Source organism: Ipomoea nil, unplaced genomic scaffold, assembly GCF_001879475.1.
Source record: "Ipomoea nil cultivar Tokyo-kokei standard unplaced genomic scaffold, Asagao_1.1 scaffold2269, whole genome shotgun sequence".
NCBI classification, from domain to species: Eukaryota; Viridiplantae; Streptophyta; class Magnoliopsida; order Solanales; family Convolvulaceae; genus Ipomoea; species Ipomoea nil.
In genome coordinates, this window is record NW_017618697.1 from 54,501 (window position 1) to 75,564 (window position 21,064).

The window sequence follows — 21,064 nt, forward strand, 5'->3', positions numbered from 1 at the left end:
GGCCTCATCAACAGTCTTACCAACCTCAAGGGACCTACCATCCTAATAATTCAAGGAACCATCCCGGCTTTTCATGGAGCAACCCAGTGGGAGCTGCCAACCCTCAACACTTTGTTAATAGAGGTCCTCTGGGTTATCAAGGTACTCAAGTTCAATCTAAATTTCCCGTTTCAAAGGCCCCACCACAATCGAATACGGAAGTTTTGTTGGAAAAATTGATTAAAGGTCAGTTAGAGATTACAGAAAGGATGGATAAAATGGAAGCTCGCCAAAATATGGTTGAAAGGCAATTAGCAAATCAACCTTCTATATCAAGTACTAAAGTCACAGGGAAGTTGCCAGCTATGCCTGAAAATCCAAGGGAGCATGTAAATGCAATTGTTACAAGGAGTGGCAAAGTACTTGAAGAGCCACCTCTTCCAATCAAAGCATCAATTCCTAAAAAGACAGCTGAGGAGAAGATTGAAGAGATACTTGATGGTATAGAAGATGAGCCAATTGCTGTGCAAAATAATCCACAAGTTCAAAAGGAAGTAGAGAAACCTGTGAGAAGGTATGTACCCCCATTGCCTTTTCCTCAAAATCTTGAAACAACAAAAGAAAGTAGGTGGAAAAAGTTTTTGGAGATTGTTGAGAGTTTGAAAGTTTCAGTTCCCTTACTTGATTTGCTTTCACAAGTTCCCTCTTATGGAAAATTTTTGAAAGAGATTCTAGCTAAGAAAAAGAAATATGGGGAACGAGAGATGGTAGCTGTGGCACAAGAGTATCAAGCGTTGACCCCGGGAATTGGGAGGAATATACCTAAGCATAGAGATCCGGGGAAGTTCACAATTCCTTGTGTGATTGGAGGCCGACCGTTAAAGGGATCCCTTTGTGATTTAGGAGCCAGTGTGAGTGTTATGCCTCTTACTCTTTGTCAAGGGTTAGGGTTGGGAGAGCCAAAACCAATCCAATTCACCCTAGAAATGGCAGATAGATCCATCGTAAAGCCTATTGGAATCCTTGAAGATGTCCCAGTTCGTGTGGACAAGTATTTTGTGCCTTGTGATTTTATTGTGATAGATGTCCAAAGGAACTTAGACGTTCCACTCATTTTGGGGAGACCCTTCCTAGCCACTATTGGAGCAATGATTGATGCAAGGAAAGGGTCCATGATTTTTGACTTTGGGGAGGAAAAGGTGGAATTTAATGTTCTTGATGAGCCAAAAATCATTGAGTGCAAGTCAATTTTGCACATCGACCCAACTCTCAAGGTGACCCATGATGAGTATTTGCATTTGAAGAGTCTATGGGGTGATGAGATCAAACTCGCGGATCAACCAGGATGAGCACTCCATAACCAGGTTAGGTCGAGCTAGCGACGTTAAACTTAGTGCTTCATGGGAGGCACCCCATGTTATCTTTTATTTCTTTCATATTTATTGCTTTCTAGGTTAATTTTATTGCTTTCTAGATTCGTTTTATTTAGTTTTATTGCTTTCTAGTTCGTGATTATTTTTGTTTTATAGTTTTTCTCTTTTCTCTTGCACCAGGGACGATGCAAAGTTTTAAGTGTGGGGGGAGGAATCATTAATTTGGGGATATTTCTAAAATTTTAAAAAATTTTGCTTTTGCTTGGATGACTCATATGCTATTTTTGGTGAATAAGTTACTTGTCTTAGCATGTAGTTACAATTACTCTCTCTTGTTGGTTTGTGGTTTGTCTTAGTGGTGCTTGCTGCATCTCAATTTGTGATGGATGATTTGAGGTGTAACACATATTTGATCTATTCCCTTGCCAATAGCTTTGTTAACCACTTAATGATTGGATTAATCCTTGATCTTGTGTTTTGCATTGCTAGTGAAGGCTTATGTGAGATTCCGGTCATGGGTGTTTTTGCTAGAACTTGCCTCATTACTCCCTAAGTGATGTCTAAGTTTTGCATGTTTTGAAGTGATTTAGGCCATTATTGTTTAGCCATAGCCTTTAAACCTGTCCCTATATATATATTTTTATCCTTCGTTTCCCCATTGTGCCTTTTTGTTTGTTCAAATAAGTGCTAAGCACTTATCCCCTCTTTGTGATTGTTTTTCTTTGATTTACCCCATTATTATAACCCTTAGCCCTTGGCCAAATATTTCCCATCCACCCTTGAGAGAATGAAACTTTTATCTTTATCTTTTCTGTAAGAAGAGTTTTTATGGAGTTGTGCTACAAAAAAAGAAGCAGCTAGTGTTACAAATGTTCAAGTGTGGAGGTCATGAAAGTTTGGATTAAAATTATCTTGCTATATCCAAAAGAAGTCCAAAGACAAAGAAAAGAAAAAAAAAAAGAAAAAAAAAAAGAGATTGAAAGTTTTTGAGTTTGGATCCCCACTTTACCAAAGAGTTGCTAAGTTCTTAAAAGAAATTTGCTCCTTGGAATTATGATTATCTCATCTCTTCCAAATTTTGAAAAGTTTAGATAAATTGTGACATTCTCTCTTTTTGATTAATTTTTCCATACCACTTCTTTGTTAGCCATCACCCGTAGCCCCATTACAAGCTAAATAAAGTCCTATTTGATCTTAGCATGCATTCTTAGATTTGATCTAGGGGAGTATGAAAGGCAAGCCTAAGGGATCTCATTCATGAACCGTATCTTGCATAATCTCAACTGAGTATTTGTGCACATTTGATCCTCACATGCTTTAAATTCTTGGTGCTTGGTTATTGGCTTGGAAATGGGTCTCTTATGTGCCAAACTAATTTGATTCTTGAAGCTTGTTGTTTTGTAGCAAGTGGGTTGGTGGTTTGAAAGGTTGTGCAAGAGAGAGCATGAGTAATTTGTACGTTTTGACTTGTGATTTTATTCCTTAGTTTTGCTTGAGGACAAACAAAAGCTTAAGTGTGAGGGGGTGATGTTATCACATCTGTGCTTGTTTTTATGGTTATTTTGAATCATCACAGTAATTAAGCTCTTTAATTTTGCTTTTTTAATACATGTTTTCCTTGCTATTATCATTTAATTATGGTTCGCACTTGTTTTGAATATTTTACGGTGTTTGTTAGTGTTTTTGAACCATTTTAGGTCAAAGATATGACCAAGGGGAGTTCAAGGATGAGTTTGGAGCAATTTTGGATGAGTTCGGGGCCCAGTGGACTCGACGCGTCGAGCCAAGGGCTCGACACGTCGAAATTTTCCAATAGCTAATTAATTCGCGCACAGGAAGCCTCGACGCGTCGAGAAAATTCTCGACGCGTCGAATGTGCGTCTGTTTCTGGGATAAAAACAGACGCTTAAAGTGGCGCAGCTGGGCAAAATTCAATACAAGCGCGAGATCTCTTTTCCTAATATCAATTGCGCGGATTTCAAGGCTCATATCTCCATATTAAAAGTTAGCAATTGAAGGAATCTTCCAAATTCTAAATATCATTAAAGACGACAATTTCTTTATTTAAATATAGGAATTAGAATTTGAGTCCAATTTGGTACAAGATTCCTATTTCATCTCAACTTTGTACCCACTATAAAATCCCTCCTTCCTCAACCCTAAACAGACAGAGAGACGGGAACCGAGAGATTTTTAGAGTTCTTTGTAGACAAGAAAGAGAGAAATCAAGAGGCTCAAGTTGTCTTTGGAAGCAAGGAGGAAGCCAAGGAGATTTGGGAGAATCGCTTGGTTAATTCTTGTACTCTTTTCATGATTTGTAATCCTTTATTCATATTTGCTATGTATAATTTAGCCATGCTCGGCTAAATTCTTTAAGGATTTTTGGGTGAATTTGTTTATGAACCTATGTGCCTAGTTCGTTAATTTCTTAATATATTTATGTTTGGTTTTATGATTTGTGTTGCAATCTTGTTTTAATCTGTTGTTGTTGGTAGTTAAAGGCCTAAATTACTAGCTTCACAGTCATGTTTGTGTCACCAATGGGAGTTGAGGCATAAATTAGGGCACACACGATTGCACCTAATGGTTGGTCCTTGGGAAAGGGGAACATATTAGGGGAAGTTTATTCTAGATTATTGCTCATCGGGAGATGGTAGTAATTAGGAATAATTGAATGCTGATCTTTGATCTTATTGGGTGTTTAAGCCATGGGAGTGGAAATTCACTAGGAATAGAGATTACGGGAGTAATTCGATTCTACTTTGCATTCCCATACAAATCTTAATTCCAAACCAAATATTACAAACGTTAATTGGCACTAGGTGATTAAACATTTGTGATCCCAAGAATCCTATTTTGCTCTATTGTCTACAAAACCTTGCTACTTATTTTATTCTGCTTGTTATTTTATGCAATCAATCAACCTTCAAGTTTTGTTCGGACTAGTTTCATATGAGTAACCTAGTAGCTAGTGATTAGTACCCCACCTCTCTGTGGTTTGACAACCCGAATACTCCGGGTATTATTTGTTTGCCCCAAATTACAGCAATCAGAGGGAGACATCCGTTTTCGATGGGGAGAAACCTGCAGAAACTAAAAAGTCATGGAGCCTTTTGAACCAAGCCCGTGGGGCCTGCTTTAGGCCATACAGGGAGCGCTGAAGGTGACACACATATTCTGGATGTGTTGGATCCTGGTAGCCAGGCGGTTGCTTCATATAAACAGTTTCTGTAAAGTGATCGTTGAGGAAGGCATTGTGGACATCTAACTGGCGTAGAGTCCATCCTCTCGACATGGCAATCGAGAACAACATGCGTACCGTAGTCGGTTTGACTACGGGACTAAATGTATCAAAAAAGTCTTCCCTGGCCACTTGATTAAATCCTTTTGCCACGAGACGCGCCTTGTAGCGCTCTACGGTGCCATCAGCTATGCGTTTTGTACGAAACACCCATTTACATCCAATGATGTTCATACCCGGGTGCGGTGGTACAAGTTTCCAAGTACTGTTATGAAGAAGAGCATTGAACTCTTGGTCCATCGCATCACGCCACTGTGGATACCCCACAGCCTGTGAATAACATGTTGGGTCAGTACTGATATTTAATGCCTGTAAGGGCTCACTTGTGCCACGTGTCATGTGACGTAGTCTCATGACATGTTGCCTGTCTTGTGGGACCTGCCGTTTACGCCTCCGAGGTGGGCGTGCTATGGCTAGCGGTACTGGCTCCGAATCTGACGGTGCCGTGCCGTGGACCACGATGGTGGACTCAGGCGGTGTTGCAGCTGGCGGGTCATATGGGACAATAGCCCCGGCTGCCCACGGCATGGTGGACTCATGTGGCTCCGTAGCAACCTGTGAATGTGAGTCAGCAAAAGGAAACACCGATTCGTCAAATCGGACATGACGACAGATAAAAACTTTCCCACTTGTTAGATCCATGCACCTATATCCCCTAAAAGACGGGGGGTAACCTAAGAAGACACAGGGTGCAGACCGATACTCTATCTTGTGCCTGTTATATGGCCTTAGATAAGGATAACATCGGCACCCAAAGACACGTAGGAAATTGTAAGGTGGTAGGGTTTTATGTAATCGGTGATACGGGCTTTCAAACTGTAGTGCTGACGAGGGTAGATAGTTGATTAAACAAGTGGCTGTTTCGAAGGCATAGTCCCAATATTGAAGGGGTACTGAACCTTCTGCAAGTAGGGTCAATCCGGTTTCAACAATGTGTCGATTCCGGTGCTCAACCCTACCGTTCTGTTCGTGGGTGTAGGCACATGATTGCTGGTGAATAATGCCAAGTTTTTGAAAAGTATTATGTAGGGCTCTATATTCACCCCCTAAATCCGATTGGATGGATTTGATAGAACGCGAAAATTGGCGTTCTACCATCACGCGAAAAGAGTCAAAAATTTTATAAACGTCTGATTTTACCCGTAAGGGATAAAACCAGCAGAATCTCGAGTAGTCATCTACAAACAATATAAAATAGCGAAAACCACTAGAAGATATTTCAGGTGATGGGCCCCATATATCTGTGTACAATAAATCTAAGACATTATTGCTAGATGAAACTACTCGTTCTAAAGCAAAACGCGAGGATTTCCCAAGCTGACACGCCGTGCACGACCCCATAGATTTGGATTTATTTGTTGTGACTGGGCAATTTTGTAAGACTCGATTTTGAACTTGTTCGTGTGGATGACCCAACCTGCGATGCCACACCACGGGAGTGGCCCGGGAGGAAATGAAAGCAAAATGTGACCGAGCCACCGGAAGTTGATATAGGCCACCCGTGGCGGGACCCTTAAGCAGTGTCGCCCTGGTTACGGAGTCCTTCACAACAAAATAATTTTTGTGAAATTCAAAATATACATCTTTTTCATTAGTGAACCGATGCACTGATAATAGATGAACAGATAAATTAGGGATGTGCAAAATATTGGACAGAGAAAGAGACTTTGAACCAGAATTAACAGGAATAAGTGCATGACCAACTTGTGAGATTGTCAAACCTGCGCCATTACCAACTCGAAGAACGTCGCTTCCAGTATAGTCATCGGACTGCGTCATCATGGATTGATCCGGCGTCGCGTGGGCTGTTGCTCCGGTGTCGGGAAACCACGTTGACTGCGCCGATGCCGCCTCATCGCCGGCTACCACAAGATTGGCTTGCGCCGGTTGGTTGGGCGGCTGGGTGGTGTATCTTTTGAAACAGTATACAGCAGTATGCCCTTGAGCCCTGCATATTTGGCATCTCGGAGCACCACCGCGACCATGACCGGATCCACCTCGGCCACGGCCTTGCCTGCCGCGACCCTGTCCGCCTCTGGAATTGCCGCCGGAGCCACCATTCGTATTCGACTGGCGGCCGTGACTCTGTCCGGCGTACATGGCTGTTGCAGAGCCTCCCACGTCGTTGCCCACCGCAAAATCATCGGCGAAGATAAACTCTTGCGCCTGTAAATAATCGGATAACTGGGGTATGGACACCGGAGTACCTGTAACCGTGAGGGAAGCAGCCATCGCACGGAACTCCGGTCGAAGGCCTCTGAACACGTACATATTTTGTTCATCGAGGGAGAGTGGCCGGCCGGCGAGTGCAAGGGCTTCCACGATGAGCTGGGCACGACCGAGATACTCGGCCGGAGTGCTGTTTCCTTGGCGGAGTGTCTGGAATTGGCCTAAGAGATTTAGGCATCGCGCCCGTGTGGAGGAACCAAGAGCCGCCGTCACCGATTCCCAGACCTCCCGAGAAGACGAACGCCCCACTGCCAAGTACATTACCTCATCTAAAAGAGAGGAGATAAGTAGTGACAGTATAGATTGGTCTTGTTGCAACCATGCGGCATGTGCCGGATTTGGAGTAGAGACCGCGGTCGCGACGCCGGAGCCCGAGTCGCCAGTCGCGGCAGTCTCAACCGTGGGCGGAGGACATGGAGTACTGCCGTCCACAAAGCCCAGGAGGCCTTGCCCGCGGAGAAAAGGGACTAACTGTGTTCGCCAGAAGAGGAAATTTCGGGAGGTGAGCTTGATGGAAACAAAATGGTGAGCTCCGGAGAGCGGGTTTTGGGTGGAGGCTGGAGAGGTAACAGGGGTTGCCGTCACAGTTCGCTCAGAAGAGTTGGTTGACATGATCGGCGTTTGGGGAGAAAGAATAGGTTGGTTAGGAACGTACCTAGCTGATACCAGATGAGATAGGGAAAATCCAATTCAATTCTGATAGGATAAGATGTTACAATACTAAAGGAAATAACAAACGTAAAGAACTCCTATCTAAGTGGTTAGCCATAGAAGACTAAGCCAACTATTACATAATTACTAAGCTCAATAATAATTATAATAATAAACTAATAATATTACTAACATATATATATATATATATATATATATATATATATATATATATATATATATATATATATATATATATACTTTACCTTGTATATAGTTCCAAATCCACCCTGACCTAACTTGTTGTTTTGTGAGAAGTTATTTGTAACTCTTGATATTGTTGACCAGTCGAATATCACTACAAAAAACCAGTCATTTAGCAACATAATATTAGAGGCGGTTTGTTGTAACCGCCGCTAAATAAGTATTTAGCGACGGTTATATAAACCGCCACTAAAAATAAGGGGCAACTTTTAAAATTCTCCCTGTCTGATGTATATATCCTCCCTCCTATGTTAAATCACTACAAATTTAGTAATCAAAAATTTCTAACCCTAGTTCATAGTCGATCCTCTCTGCCTCTGCAATTTTCGCTGCCCTCCGTCGTCTTCGACTCTCCCGTCTCCGCTTCTCATTTTCGACTTTCGGCTTCTCCACTCATCTCTCGCCTCGCATCCTCCGCCCGGTTATATATGGTTGGAAGGAGCACTAGTACTGGAACAGGTTTATGACGGGGGTTGATTTTCCGGTAATTTCTCCCTTTTCTTTTTCTTTTCCACTTTCAGCTTTTCCTTTTTCTCTGCGAATCAAATCTGCTATCTAAGTTCATCATGGCTTGCTATTTCTCTTCCTCCTTGGACCGTCGCTTCCTAGTTGAACGCCAAAATGTGTGTTTTTTAAAGGTTCTTCTCATTTTCAATTTGGATCTTTGCCCTACTTTTAGGTACTCCTTGCTTGAATTTTGTTAATTAATTTGAAATTTTAGTTTTCTTTTCATTTACCGCTGATAATTCTGTAATTCCGTAATGTTCTACTACATTCAGCATTTTGCTCTGCTTATCAGTATCAGATCTTTCCTCTATAGATGACACTGATTTTGAAAATGCAAAATCCATTGATTGTAGAGTATAAGGACTCCTGGGTGGAGAAGGTTAGTTCTAAGGCTAATGAAAAATATGTTATTCTTACCTGTTTTGTCTGTCCTTTCATATTCTTATGCAGAGTTTGTGACACTACTTATCTTTGTTGTTTATTCAGCCAAATAGGATTACCTTTAACTTGACACCAGAGATCATTCTTCAGGTATATTGTTTCCTTTTTACTTTTCTAAACATGACACTGTACAACACATTTAATTATTAAAAAAAGAAGAAGCTTAAAATAAGAATTATCAGGTATTGTCATAAATTTGGTGCAACACGATTTTTTTTTAGCATTTTTGTTATGATTTGATATGCAATTGTTAATTCATTCATGTGGTAGGGCTGCAGCAAGATTCTTAGATATGACTTTCCCAAATGCTGCCAATGCTATTCTACTTTAATTTCCTATAGAACATTCTATACTTCTATTTGATGGTACATCACAATCTCAGTAGTTTGGATATTTGTTAGTATTAAATAAAATTTATGGTGTACGAGGTTGAACATATTCCGGATATTTATTATGGAGATCTAATAGTACTAAAAAACCTAGACTATACTATACTTTTAAAGGTACATTTGAAACTCCTGTGAGTTGCTATCTTCTATAGAAAGGCCTCAAATACAATTTCTCTCAACCTTGAATTTTTTTTCTTTTTTCTATTTGATATGCTTCTATTTCAGTGTTTCCCTTGATCTCAAGGGAGGGATGAAGAAGAGACTGAGAAGTGGAGTGGTTTGTTACTCCATTGGCTCTGCAATGTCTCCTCTGTGTAAGTAATATCTTTCACTGTTTTCGTTGTTATTATTTTTACTGTGCATCCTTCCTTATTTGTAAATGTTTGGCACTAAAAGTATAGCACAGTCTCTGGTCTTCCCTTCTTTTCTTCCCTTTTACTCTGAATTTTCACATGATTACTATGACATTGGTGCTAATTTTTAGGTCAATGATGTTTAGTATGCGTGTCAAGACTTGCATGTTTTATTCTCACAATTCTTCGATTCTCTTCCTTAGGGTTTTGATGCTTGCCAAGAGAACTTCTATTCAAAAATCTTTTCTTGTTCCTTTGTTTTCTTTGCAAACCCCTTTAACTCTCGTCTCATGAATCAAGTAAGCATCTCTCCTTAATTTTTGTGGTTTATGGTCATGGTGAGTGTATGCTATTAAATTCCAAGCTTCAATAAACAAATTGAACATTGATTTGCAGGGGTGAGTATGGCTTTTGGACAGCATTCTTGGCACTGCTTATTCACCTTTTCATCTTCTTTCCTGGTAAGTTTTATGCCAATTTCTGTGCTTTGTTATATTGGCATAACTCTTTAAGTATACCCAATCGGCATTATTTGAAACATGGAATTGCCTGTTTTGACAATCTTAGAAATGTAAGATAGAAATAATTCCAGGTTTTTTCCTGCTTGTTAAGTTAAGACAATGAAATGAACACGAGGGACGTCACCCATACTGAGCCTAATATTGAATCTCTTGTTTTCTGCTTTGGTATTTTATTTCATTTCTTGGCAAAGGAGGCTTTGGACAAGTCTATGTTGGTCGCTGAATTTCTGGTGGTAATGCAATTGAAAGAACACGAGGGACGTCACCCTTACTAATAAATTGGATTTCTCTCGTGTGTGTTCAATGCAAACATCTTATGTTTTGGTGTTCTAGTGCTGCACAGGTAGCTTTGAAATTTGAGCATCGAAATAGTAAAGGATGCAACTATGGACCACCATATGAATGGCAGGTTTACAAGTTAAATAATTGTCTATGACAAGTAATAAAACAACTCAAAATTGAAATCCAGATTGTGTTTTGCAGTGGGTGTATATGAGCAATTACTGTAAATTCTGATCTTTTCTTCATACTTTCATGCTACAGGTCTTAACATCGTTTGCAGGGGCTCTCCTGGAGAAGCAAGTTGTAGTAGTTTGTTTGCTTTCAGAGGAAAGAAAAATACTACAAGGAAAAGTCAAGACTATTAATTCTCATCGAGGGTGAGAAATGATATTCATAGTCTAGTGATGATGTAAAATGTCAATTTCCTTTTGCACGAAACCTTCATATTGAATAAACTACTATATTGTCTTCTGTTATCAGTTGCAGGATTATGCAAACAAATAGAGGGACTGACTAATAATGTTGAAATATCAAATGAAATGGTAATTCCCCCTCTTCAATTATGTATTATTTCTGTTTTTATGTAGAACTATAGAAGCACTGGCATAGGGGAACTTTTCATGCCTAACATAGTAATGCCTCCTGCTTATACTTGAGGCAATTTTTTTTTAATATTTTATTTTTTTACTGTGATGTGATCAGTGGTCCACCTTGCAATGTGGACCATGATTCAAGTATAATTTGCCCATTTTTTGCAATGACTTTAGCTTAGTAGTCACTTGGTGAGTTTATGAGACTGTTATTCAGAGCAGTGACATCATAAACTAATCATTTCTCTTACAATCAACAAATTAGTGAAAGAACTTGAGTCATGCCATTATCTTGCTTGACTTGAAACACTGGAGATTTGTCTTCTAATTCATTTTCCCTGATATTTCAAGAATGTGGCTGAGTTCTAAATCATTGCTACATAACAAATTTACAAATTTGTTTAAATATGGTTGCAGGTGTTTATGTTGCAAGAGAAGCTGGAAGAGAAGGATATGGAAATTAGAAGGGTAAAGAAAGAGCGGGAGCAAAGAGGTCTCAAGGAAGAGTCACATGAGAAACCATCACTACAGAGGAGATGAATGAGCTCTCTTCTGATGATAAAATTGCCACCAATGAGCTTGGATATAGAATTGATTTTCCTTTAATATGTAAACTTTCTTGAATATTGTTAAACATTAGTATTTGGCAATACAAGTTACATTTGATTTTCTTCTAAATTAAATGTTTTTTTTTTTTTTTTTTGCAATGCACATATGGAAGTAGATGTTTACAACAAAAAGTAATTTAATGACAATTATTATAAATTTAGTAGCAATACCTATTATATTAGAAAATACAAAAAAATAATTTTATATATATATATATATATATATATATATAAATCCCTATTATATGAGAAAATACAAAAAAAAAAATTAAATAAACATTAGCGGCGGTTTTGAAACCGCCGCTAACATTTACCAAAAAAATATATATTAAATAAACATTAGCGGCGGTTTACAAACCGCCGCTAACATTTAAAATAAATATTAAAAAAATATTAGCGGCGGTTCCCAAACCGCCGCTAAATGCACATTAAAAACTGTAAATATTAAATAAATATTAGCAGCTAAATGCACCCAAAACCGTCGCTAAATGAGTTTTCCATTAATTCCCGCGGTTGTTGAAACCGCCGCTAAATGCTTCGCGACACACTATTTAGACACGGTTTAATAACCGCCGCTAAACACACTAGTGGCGGTTTGGAACCGCCGCTAAACGCAAAAAAACCGCCGCTAAATGCCTGATTTGGTGTAGTGTATTGGTAGGGCTAATTCTTCCTTCAACTTTTGTTCTGTGTTTTTTGTTTTGCAAAAACACCAGAAAAGCACCACCCCTGCAAGAACAATTACAACCGGCAGCGACAAACAAAGCACAAGAACTTTTATTTTCCTCCCCGTTGGGCTTGAATGATTTGGTTCTGCTTTTAACCCTGTAGTTCCAAAAGCCTTTATTATGAGGCTGTCAAAGACTCAAAGTGACTATAAAGTATAAACACATTAATTATACCTGGTATTTCAGTAGCAGCCAGTCTGATGTATATGTCTTGCCCATCCGGTATTGTTCTCATATCAACTAAATCACCATACCAAATCAAACACCCACTTCCTCCATTGCTTATATTGAGAGTGGAATAAGCCATACAAGAGCAATTCCTCGAGCAAACTTGTTCACATTCTTGAAGGCTCATAGATTCATTATACCAAGAGTGCTTTGTATCTGGCAATTTGATATCAGAATATTTGACGAATCCATCTGATGATGAGGATCCATTATTGTGGCAATTCATCAGGGGAGTTCTCCTATGGCATCCTCGTGACAAGCTTTCTGTTGCATTATCATTAGACAAAAAAATTTCGAAACATCCACAACTACGATAATCCTGTATGTTGCAGACACCATTTCTACCACATAAACCATATGTGTCACAAATATCTGCCGGTTGGCTATGAAAACTCTCCCATTGTTTGATCTCATTTTCCCATGTCCATGATTTTAGAACACCATTGCTGCTAACAAGAAATCTAAATAAACCAAACTCAGTACTGATATTATAGCAATAATAAACATCCTTTTTATTTATAACCTGTCCATGTGGTCCAGGCTTGGTGTTCCTCTGTTCTGATGTTACACTAAAGCGCAAAACATTCCATGGACCTGAGCTAAAAATCTCAGTTGTTCCATTCTTGAGAATGAATTGTGGATATCCAGTAGGATCCAGGTGCAGTGTATATTGGCCTGAAGCTGGGTCATTTTCACTCTTCCAAGCTGTTAAGAAATCCTCATGCCCAGTCTGCAAATTCCACCCAACCTTCATTCCGGGTAAAAAATTATCAGTTGGATAATCAAAACTTTGCCAGAGAAAATTCTCCGGGTTTTCATCATCCGCATCTCTCACCACCAGGTTCCCGGATTTTGCACCGATGATCTTGATGTGTTGGCAGACCAAACAGGCTGACCCTTGTCTCCAACAAGTACAAGTTGGCCTCCCAGGGTGATCTTCAAGACAGCCGAAGATCTGTCAGCAAGTGGGGCATCTCTGTTTGCAACCCAAGCCACTGTCTTAACTGGATCTTGTTTGTACCATATACCTATGTAATGGTTTAAGGAATTGGTGGGGTTGAAAAATCCCATTACGAAGGTTCCACCCTCTGAAACGGTGGTGTCCCCCTCTCTAAGGAATTGGGTTTTAGTAATTAAATCCTTTCCCAAGCAAATATTTGGTATTGAAAGTAAGAAAGCCAAAAGCAAAACGAGCAAAAGAGCTCCCATGGCTACTGAATGAGGTAGTGCTATAGAAATTTCTACAGCAGCCTGAAATGAAGTAATGAAGATGAGACAACCAAGATTGCGTGTAAATACAGGGACCTTTCCCTCAAAATAACGTGTCTTGACTTCACTGCATAACACACTATGTTATCTTGCCAACAAGTCTGGAAAGGAATACCAAAATTAAAGTCTACTTTGGCATGCTGTTGACAAAAGTACAGTGCCGTTGCAATCTTATGATTCTAATGATCATACTTGCATTCTTGGTCTAACTTCATTCCCATACACTCTGTCTTAAGTGCTTTTAATAATCACGACCCTTAGCTTTGTGAAATCAATATAGATTCTCGCAGGGAAACAAGAATCAATAACTTTATCATATACATTTTCCTACAAGTTTTTAATCATCATGTATAAGTAACTTGATTCTTTAGGAAAACAATTATGAGATACAAGAAGTTAACAAATTACTCAGGCTACAATAATTGAACATATGATATGTTTTACAACTTAAGTTTTTGTCATATGAGTTTAGGCAAATCTAAAATATACATTCAACGAGGATCCAGTGATGACATTGTGACTTCATTGAGAGAAGTTGTTGCATGTTTGCCTGAAGAACTCTCTGAGTTAATAGCAGCCCTCCTGCGAACGAAGTAGCCAGGTTCTTTAGGTTGAGGCAACACAGCATCATTAACCAGCATTTGAACAACAAAAGACATGTTTGGTTTATCTTCTGGAGATTGTTGCACACATAAAAGACCGATATGGATTGTCCTTAAGACTTGATCTATATCAAAAGAATCAGATATACACTCATCAACTAGTGTGAGTGATTCTCCTTCTTTATAAAGCTTCCATGCCTGTATAATATATATTAACATTGTAGAGAAAAATGATATTGATGAATATTTTGTATGCATGAATGAATAAATTAATGGAATTTTCTAAATAGAAATCTTACATGGCCAGGAAGGGTCTCGTATCGATCTTCATTAGAAAATTCACTATTTTTCTTGCCACTGACTATTTCTAGTATTAGAACATCAAAGCTAAACACATCTGACTTAGATGAGAAGATACCATGTGTTGCGTATTCTGGAGATATATACCCACTACATTGTTTGACAAACACTCATGAGAAGATGCATGAAAATTAAGAACAAACATATGCAAAGTGTTTAAGGTTAAATTGAAATTCTTACTGGGTTCCAGCAAGTCGTTTTGTGTTATGCCTTGTTGCATTTCCTACTAAACTCCTAGCCAACCCAAAGTCTGATATTTTTGGGTTTAAGTCAATATCAAGCAAAACATTGCTACTCTTGAGGTCCCTATGAATAATTCTTAGTCGAGAATCTTGATGGAGATACAATACCCCACGAGCAATTCCATTGATTATGTTGAAGCGTTTTAGCCAGCCAAGTAACTTTTTCCTTGTTTGATCTGATCTATCAAAGGTTTAAGTTAGTTTTGTTACAATAATTTCCTATGGTACGAAATGAATATAGATGACAAGATAACCGTACCAAATATAAAAAAGTCCAAACTTTTGTTTGACATGTATTCATAGATCAATATATTTTCTTCACCATTAATGTAACATCCCAAAAGCTTGACAAGATTTCGATGTTGTAATTTGGCAATACAAATAACTTCATTCTTGAATTCCTCAAGTCCTTGCATGGAATTCTTTGATAGCCTTTTTACAGCTATTTCTCCTCCCCCATCCAGAGCACCCTAAGCAGTTAAAATAAATAAAATAAGATTCGATACATACCTATACAAGAAAACACACTGCATGTACTTTTACCTTGTACACTACTCCAAATCCACCCTGACCTAGCATGTTCTTCTCTGAAAAGTTATTTGTAGCTCTTGATATTGTTGACCAATCGAATATGGGTAGCTCCAATTCATTCTCCATCTTTTGTTCTCTCTTTCTAGTTCTGCAAAAATACCAGACAAACGACACACCTGCAAGAACGGTTACAGCCGGCAGCGACAAACAAAGAACAAGGAGCCGTGTTTTCCTCCCCATTGAGCTTGAATGATTTGGTTCTGCTTTTAACCCTGTATTTCCAAGAGGCTTATCTCATTTCAACTTCATTATAAGGCTGTATGACAAAGTGACTATAAACACATTAATTATACATATATACCTGGTATTTCGCTAGCAGCCAGTCTGATGAATATGTCTTGCCCATTCTGTATTGTTCTCATATCAACCAAATCACCATGCCAAATCAAACACCCACTTCCTCCGTTGGTAATATTGAGAGTGGAATAAGCCATACAAGAGCAATTCCTTAAGCAAACTTGTTTACACTCTTGAAGGCTCATAGATTCATTATACCAAGACTGCCTCGTATCTGGCAATTTGATATCAGAATATTTGAGGAATCCATCTGATGAAGATCCATTATTGTGGAAATTCAGGGGTTTTCTCCTATGACATCCTCGTAACAAACTCTCTGTTGCAGCATTATTATTATTATTAGGCAAAAACTTGTCTAAACATCCACAACTACTAAATTCCTGTATGTTGCAGAGACCGTTTGTACGACATAAATCATATATGCCACAAGTATCTGACGGTTGCTTACGATAATTCATCCATTGTTTGATCTGATCTTCCCATACCGTTGACCTAAAAACACCATTGCATGTAACAACAAATCTAATTAATCCCAAATCCTTATTGAGACTATACCAATAATAAACCTCCTTTTTATTTATTACCAGTCCATGTGGGCCAAGGATGCTGCTGTTCTGTTTTACTGATGTTACACTAAAGTGCACACCATTCCATGGACCAGTGCTAGAACTCACAGTTGTTCCATTCTTGACAATAAGTTGTGGATATCCAGTAGGATCCAGGTGCAGTGTATATTGGCCTGAAGCTGGGTCATTTTCACTCTTCCAAGCTGTTAAGAAAACCTCATGCCCAGTCTGCAAATTCCACCCAACCTTCATTCCGGGTAAAAAATTGTCAGTTGGATAATCAAAACTTTGCCAGAGAAAATTCTCGGGGTTTTCATCATCTGCATCTCTCACCACCAGGTTCCCTGAATCCAGCAACTCTGCAACCGGATTTTGCACCGATGATCTTGATGTGTTGGCAGACCAAACAGCCTGACCCTTGTCTCCAAGAAGTGCAAGTTGGCCTCCCAGGTTGATCTTCAAGACAGCCGAAGATGTGTCAGCAAGTGGAGCATCTCTGTTTGCAACCCAAACCACTGTCTTAAGTGGATCTTGTTTGTACCATATACCTATGTAATGGTTTAAGGAATTGGTTGGGCTAAAGAATCCCATTACAACGGTTCCACCCTCTGAAACGATGGTGTCCCCATCTCTAAGGAATTTGGTTTTAGTAATTAAATCATTTCCCAAGCAAATATTTGGTATTGAATATAAGAAAGACAAAAGCAAAAGGAGCAAAAGAGCTTCCATGGCTACTGAGAGAGTGAGTGCAAGAGAAATTTCTTCAGTAGCCGAAATGAAGATCAGACAACCAAGACTGCGGGTGAATGCCGGGATCTTTCCGTCAAAATAACGTGTGGAAATATCATATTCTCTTGCCAATAAGTGTGGAAAGGAATACAAATGTTGCCTTTGGCATCCATGGCATGCGGTTGACAAAACTATTGCAAATTTATAATTATGATATTCCTTTCCACACTTATTATAATAAGGAATAAGGGTCAAATAGGTCATCGAACTGCATACAATAACACAATTAGATCACTGAACCTAAAAAAACAACAATGAGTCCCTAAACTAACTATTTTCATGCAATTAAATAAATTTACTGGTTTTACAAGTTAGTAACAGGTTACTCAAATTTTAAAATATATTTTTTTAAAATAATAATTTAAAATTAAAAATTATTAAAAAAAAAAAAAAAGTTTAACCGTCTCCGGCAGTTTCTTCGTCTCCGGCCATGGAGACGAAGAAAAATGGCCGGAGAAGAAGAAACTCTTCGTCCCCGGCCAGAGACGAAGAGAATTTTCATCTCCATGGCCGGAGACGAAGAGACTCTTCGTCTCCATGACAGGAGACGAAGAGACTTTCCGTCTCCGACCATGGAGACAAAGAGTTTCTTCGTCTCCGGCAGAGCGAAGAAACGTTTTTTTTTAAAAATTTTAATTTATTATTTTTAAATAATAATTTAGTTTTAATTTATTATTTTTAAATAATAATTTTTAAAAAAATATTTTAAATTTTTTGGGTGACTTGTTACTAACCTACAAAACCTGTAAATTAGATTAATTGAATGAAATTTGTTAGTTTAGTGGCCTAATTGTTGTTTTTTAAGGTTCAGTGACCTAATTGCATTATTGTGTACAGTTCAATAGCCTATTTGACCCTTATTCCTTATAATAATTATTATTATTATAGATCATTATAGACAACCAAGATCATTATATTGCCCACACAAGGTAAAAATAAAATCTATCTCCCTAAAGACCCTCACACCTCGGGGTCGGCATGATGGTGGAAGGGTAAATGTGACTCAAAAGCCTCTTAGGGAGAGGACCAATAATGTCTATTGATCACAAGTAAGAATGTCAATCAGACCAACCTATTCGATTTTAAGCTAGCCCTATTGGGATCTCGGTCTTATCCGTTTTGTTTGGTTGGATTTAAAATTCTTAGCCCTAATATATTTATATTATAATATTTTTTTGGGATAATTGTAATTTATGCCCCTCAGAAATATGTCAATTATTAATGTCACCCCTGAATGATTTGTGGTGTAAATGTTGTCCTTCAATTTTCAAAACGTGACATATATTGCCCCTCCCCTGATAGGAAGAAGGAGAAATATGGTTGTCGGTGGAAGGAGACCAAACAAATAAAGAAAAGTAGAGGAAAAAATGTGGCTTTCAAATAGAGAAAACGATGGGTAACCACATTTACACCACTAATAATTCAAGGGAGGGGCAATATATGTAACGTTTTAAAAATTGAGGGGCAACATTTACACCACTAATAATTCAGGGGTGACATTGATAATTGACATATTTGTGAGGGGCATAAATTACAATTTTCCATATTTTTTATTATTATTATTTATTTTCATAAAAAATATTTTATTTTGTAATAAATTTATTAATATATTATTAATTTTTTTAAAAAAAATTAATTAAAAAAAATACTAAAGATAGAACTTACACATAAACTCTTTAATTTGTAGAATTTATTTTGAATACCCCATCATAGATTTTGAAATAATTCAAACTCTGGTCGTAATTGGTGTCAGTATTTCTTCTTTTACCTCATAAGTTATAAATTAGGGCAATTATTAGGTTTAGGTATCCATGTCTAAAATTCTAATTACACATTGAGCAGAGCTTATTTAGGAGTTTATAGCTTATTAGCTTATTTTGAGCTACTAATAAGCTTAAGTAATGTTCCCAAAATAAGCTCATAGTTTAAAATAAGAGCTTATTTTGAAATGCTACTTTAGGTAGCATTTCAAAATAAGCTCCTAGCTTCCTAACTTTTTTTCCATCTTTATCCTTATTATTTTAAAGAAATGACATAATTTACACTTCCAAATTAAAACTTTTTTCTCTTCTCCTTTATTCGCAACTTTCACCGCAATTATTATTATTATTATTATTATTATTATTATTATTATTATTATTATTATTATTATTGCAACAATATTGCTACTTCATTATGAGATGCTAGATCATGATTATGCTAATAGTTTTATTTCAAAAATGTTAATTTTTTTTTTAAAGACAGCTTGATGAAGATGTCCTTTTTACTCTTTTTACCTTTATCAACTTATCAAAAAACTAATTTTACCAAACACTTGCAATCATAACAGCTAGTTTAACAACTCTTCAATTTTCAGCTCCGAGCTTATAGCTTTTCAACTTTTAGCTTTCAGCTCATTTTCAGCTTTCAGCTCCTAGCTTATAGCTTATCAGCTAGGTTTGCCAAACAGAGCCTATATATATAAATCTCCAACGAACAATTTCATGGTGTTATGTGCATTAAAATTGGGTTGTTACTCGTATCATTGCACGGGAGTGAAGTTTATCTTATGCACACTCTCGAAAAGTGATTGCATGTTTCCCCTGTCACCTAAAAATATACTATAGTTTGCATGACATGATATACATATACATAAATAATGTTCACATTTCTTAACAATGTCTGGATGCATTTCAAATTTATAATAAGCATCAATTGAACATATCATACATTTTTCACAACTCACGTTTTTGTCATATGAGTTTATGCATTCTGAGAAAATTTAAGGAATCTAAGTTATGCATTAATCAACGAGGATCCAGTGATGACATTGTGACTTCATTAAGGGAACTTGTTGCATGTTTGGCTGAAGAACTCTCAGAGTTAAAAACAGCCCTTCTGCCAACGAAGAAGCCAGGCACTTTAGGTGGAGGCAACACAGCGTCATTAACCAGCATTTGAATAATATAAGACATGTTTGGTCTATCTTCTGAAGATTGTTGCACACATAAAAGACCAATATGGATTGACCTTAAAACTTGAGCGACATCATATGAATCAAATATATGCTCATCAACGAGTTTGAGTGATTCTCCTTCTTTATAAAGCTTCCAAGCCTGTATAATATATATTTAATAATATTGTAGAGAGAAATTAAATGATGATTATTCCGCTGACATGAATGAGTAAATTAATGGAATCATCTAAAAATCTTACATGTCCAGGAAGTGTCTCGTATTGATCTTCATTTGAAAATTCGTTATTTCTCTTGCCGCTAACAATCTCTAGTACTAAAACACCAAAACTAAACACATCTGATTTAATTGAGAAGATCCCATGTGTTGCATATTCCGGAGATATATACCCACTACATTGTATGGTAAACACTCAATGAGTAGATGCATTTAAAAATATAATTAAGAACAAACATATGCAAAAGATGGCTTGCAAAAGTGTTTAAGAGTAAATTGTGATATATTCTTACTGTGTTCCAGCAACTCGTTTTGTATTATCTCCAGTTGCGTTTCCTACTAAACTTCTAGCCAAACCAAAGTCGGATATTTTTGGATTTAAGTCAATATCAAGCAAAACATTGCTACTCTTGAGGTCTCTATGGATAATTCTTAGTCGAGAATCTTGATGGAGATACAATAACCCTCGAGCAATTCCATTGATTATGTTAAAGCGTTTTTGCCAGTCAAGTAACTTTTTTCTTGTTTGATCTGCCAAAGGTTTAAGTTAGTGTTGTTTCAATAATTTCTTATGATTTGGATATAGATGACAAGGTAAACATACCAAATATGAAGAAGTCCAAACTTTTATTAGGCATGTATTCATAGATCAACATCTTTTCTTCCCTGCAGCAACCCAAAAGGTTGACAAGATTTCGATGTTGTAATTTGACAATACAAATGACTTCATTCAT

At 37.7% G+C, this 21,064-nt stretch overlaps 3 protein-coding genes across 3 annotated transcripts; all 3 read right to left on the bottom strand.

Moving 5' to 3' along the window:
• Positions 1-24: 24 nt before the first annotated feature.
• Positions 25-17,169, bottom strand: LOC109150313 (G-type lectin S-receptor-like serine/threonine-protein kinase At4g27290). The gene is made up of 8 exons (XM_019298210.1): positions 15,810-17,169; positions 15,461-15,720; positions 15,177-15,387; positions 14,856-15,093; positions 14,615-14,765; positions 14,203-14,513; positions 12,556-12,558; positions 25-34 (listed from the first exon to the last, which is right to left on the bottom strand). Exons 1-6 carry the CDS (start codon positions 17,098-17,100, stop codon positions 14,205-14,207), a joined length of 2,460 nt encoding a protein of 819 aa, XP_019153755.1. The 5' UTR covers positions 17,101-17,169; the 3' UTR covers positions 25-34; positions 12,556-12,558; positions 14,203-14,204.
• On the bottom strand, positions 12,117-13,653 carry LOC109150299 (G-type lectin S-receptor-like serine/threonine-protein kinase At4g27290). Its single transcript, XM_019298190.1, has 3 exons — positions 13,303-13,653; positions 12,391-13,192; positions 12,117-12,217 (listed from the first exon to the last, which is right to left on the bottom strand). Exons 1-3 carry the CDS (start codon positions 13,651-13,653, stop codon positions 12,117-12,119), a joined length of 1,254 nt encoding a protein of 417 aa, XP_019153735.1.
• Positions 17,170-19,946: 2,777 nt separating the features above from the next.
• On the bottom strand, positions 19,947-21,064 carry LOC109150300 (G-type lectin S-receptor-like serine/threonine-protein kinase At4g27290). The gene is made up of 4 exons (XM_019298192.1): positions 20,935-21,064; positions 20,624-20,861; positions 20,356-20,506; positions 19,947-20,255 (listed from the first exon to the last, which is right to left on the bottom strand). Exons 1-4 carry the CDS (start codon positions 21,062-21,064, stop codon positions 19,947-19,949), a joined length of 828 nt encoding a protein of 275 aa, XP_019153737.1.

Excerpts from the sequence above, each read along its gene's own strand:
- LOC109150299 (XM_019298190.1), bottom strand. The coding sequence starts at position 13,653 with ATGGGAGCTCTTTTGCTCGTTTTGCTTTTGGCTTTCTTACTTTCAATA. Across the intron at positions 13,193-13,302 it reads CCAACACATCAAGATCATCG|GTTGGGTGGAATTTGCAGAC; the intron begins GTGCAAAATCCG and ends CCCGGAATGAAG. Across the intron at positions 12,218-12,390 it reads GGCTGCTACTGAAATACCAG|GGGTGGTGCTTTTCTGGTGT; the intron begins GTATAATTAATG and ends TTGTTCTTGCAG.
- LOC109150300 (XM_019298192.1), bottom strand. The coding sequence starts at position 21,064 with ATGAATGAAGTCATTTGTATTGTCAAATTACAACATCGAAATCTTGTC. Across the intron at positions 20,507-20,623 it reads AAACGAGTTGCTGGAACACA|TGGGTATATATCTCCGGAAT; the intron begins GTAAGAATATAT and ends CATACAATGTAG. Across the intron at positions 20,256-20,355 it reads ACGAGACACTTCCTGGACAT|GCTTGGAAGCTTTATAAAGA; the intron begins GTAAGATTTTTA and ends TATATTATACAG.
- LOC109150313 (XM_019298210.1), bottom strand. The coding sequence starts at position 17,100 with ATGGAAGCTCTTTTGCTCCTTTTGCTTTTGTCTTTCTTATATTCAATA. Across the intron at positions 15,721-15,809 it reads GGCTGCTAGCGAAATACCAG|GGTTAAAAGCAGAACCAAAT; the intron begins GTATATATGTAT and ends TTGGAAATACAG. Across the intron at positions 15,094-15,176 it reads TTTGGACTTTTTTATATTTG|ATCAAACAAGGAAAAAGTTA; the intron begins GTACGGTTATCT and ends TTGATAGATCAG.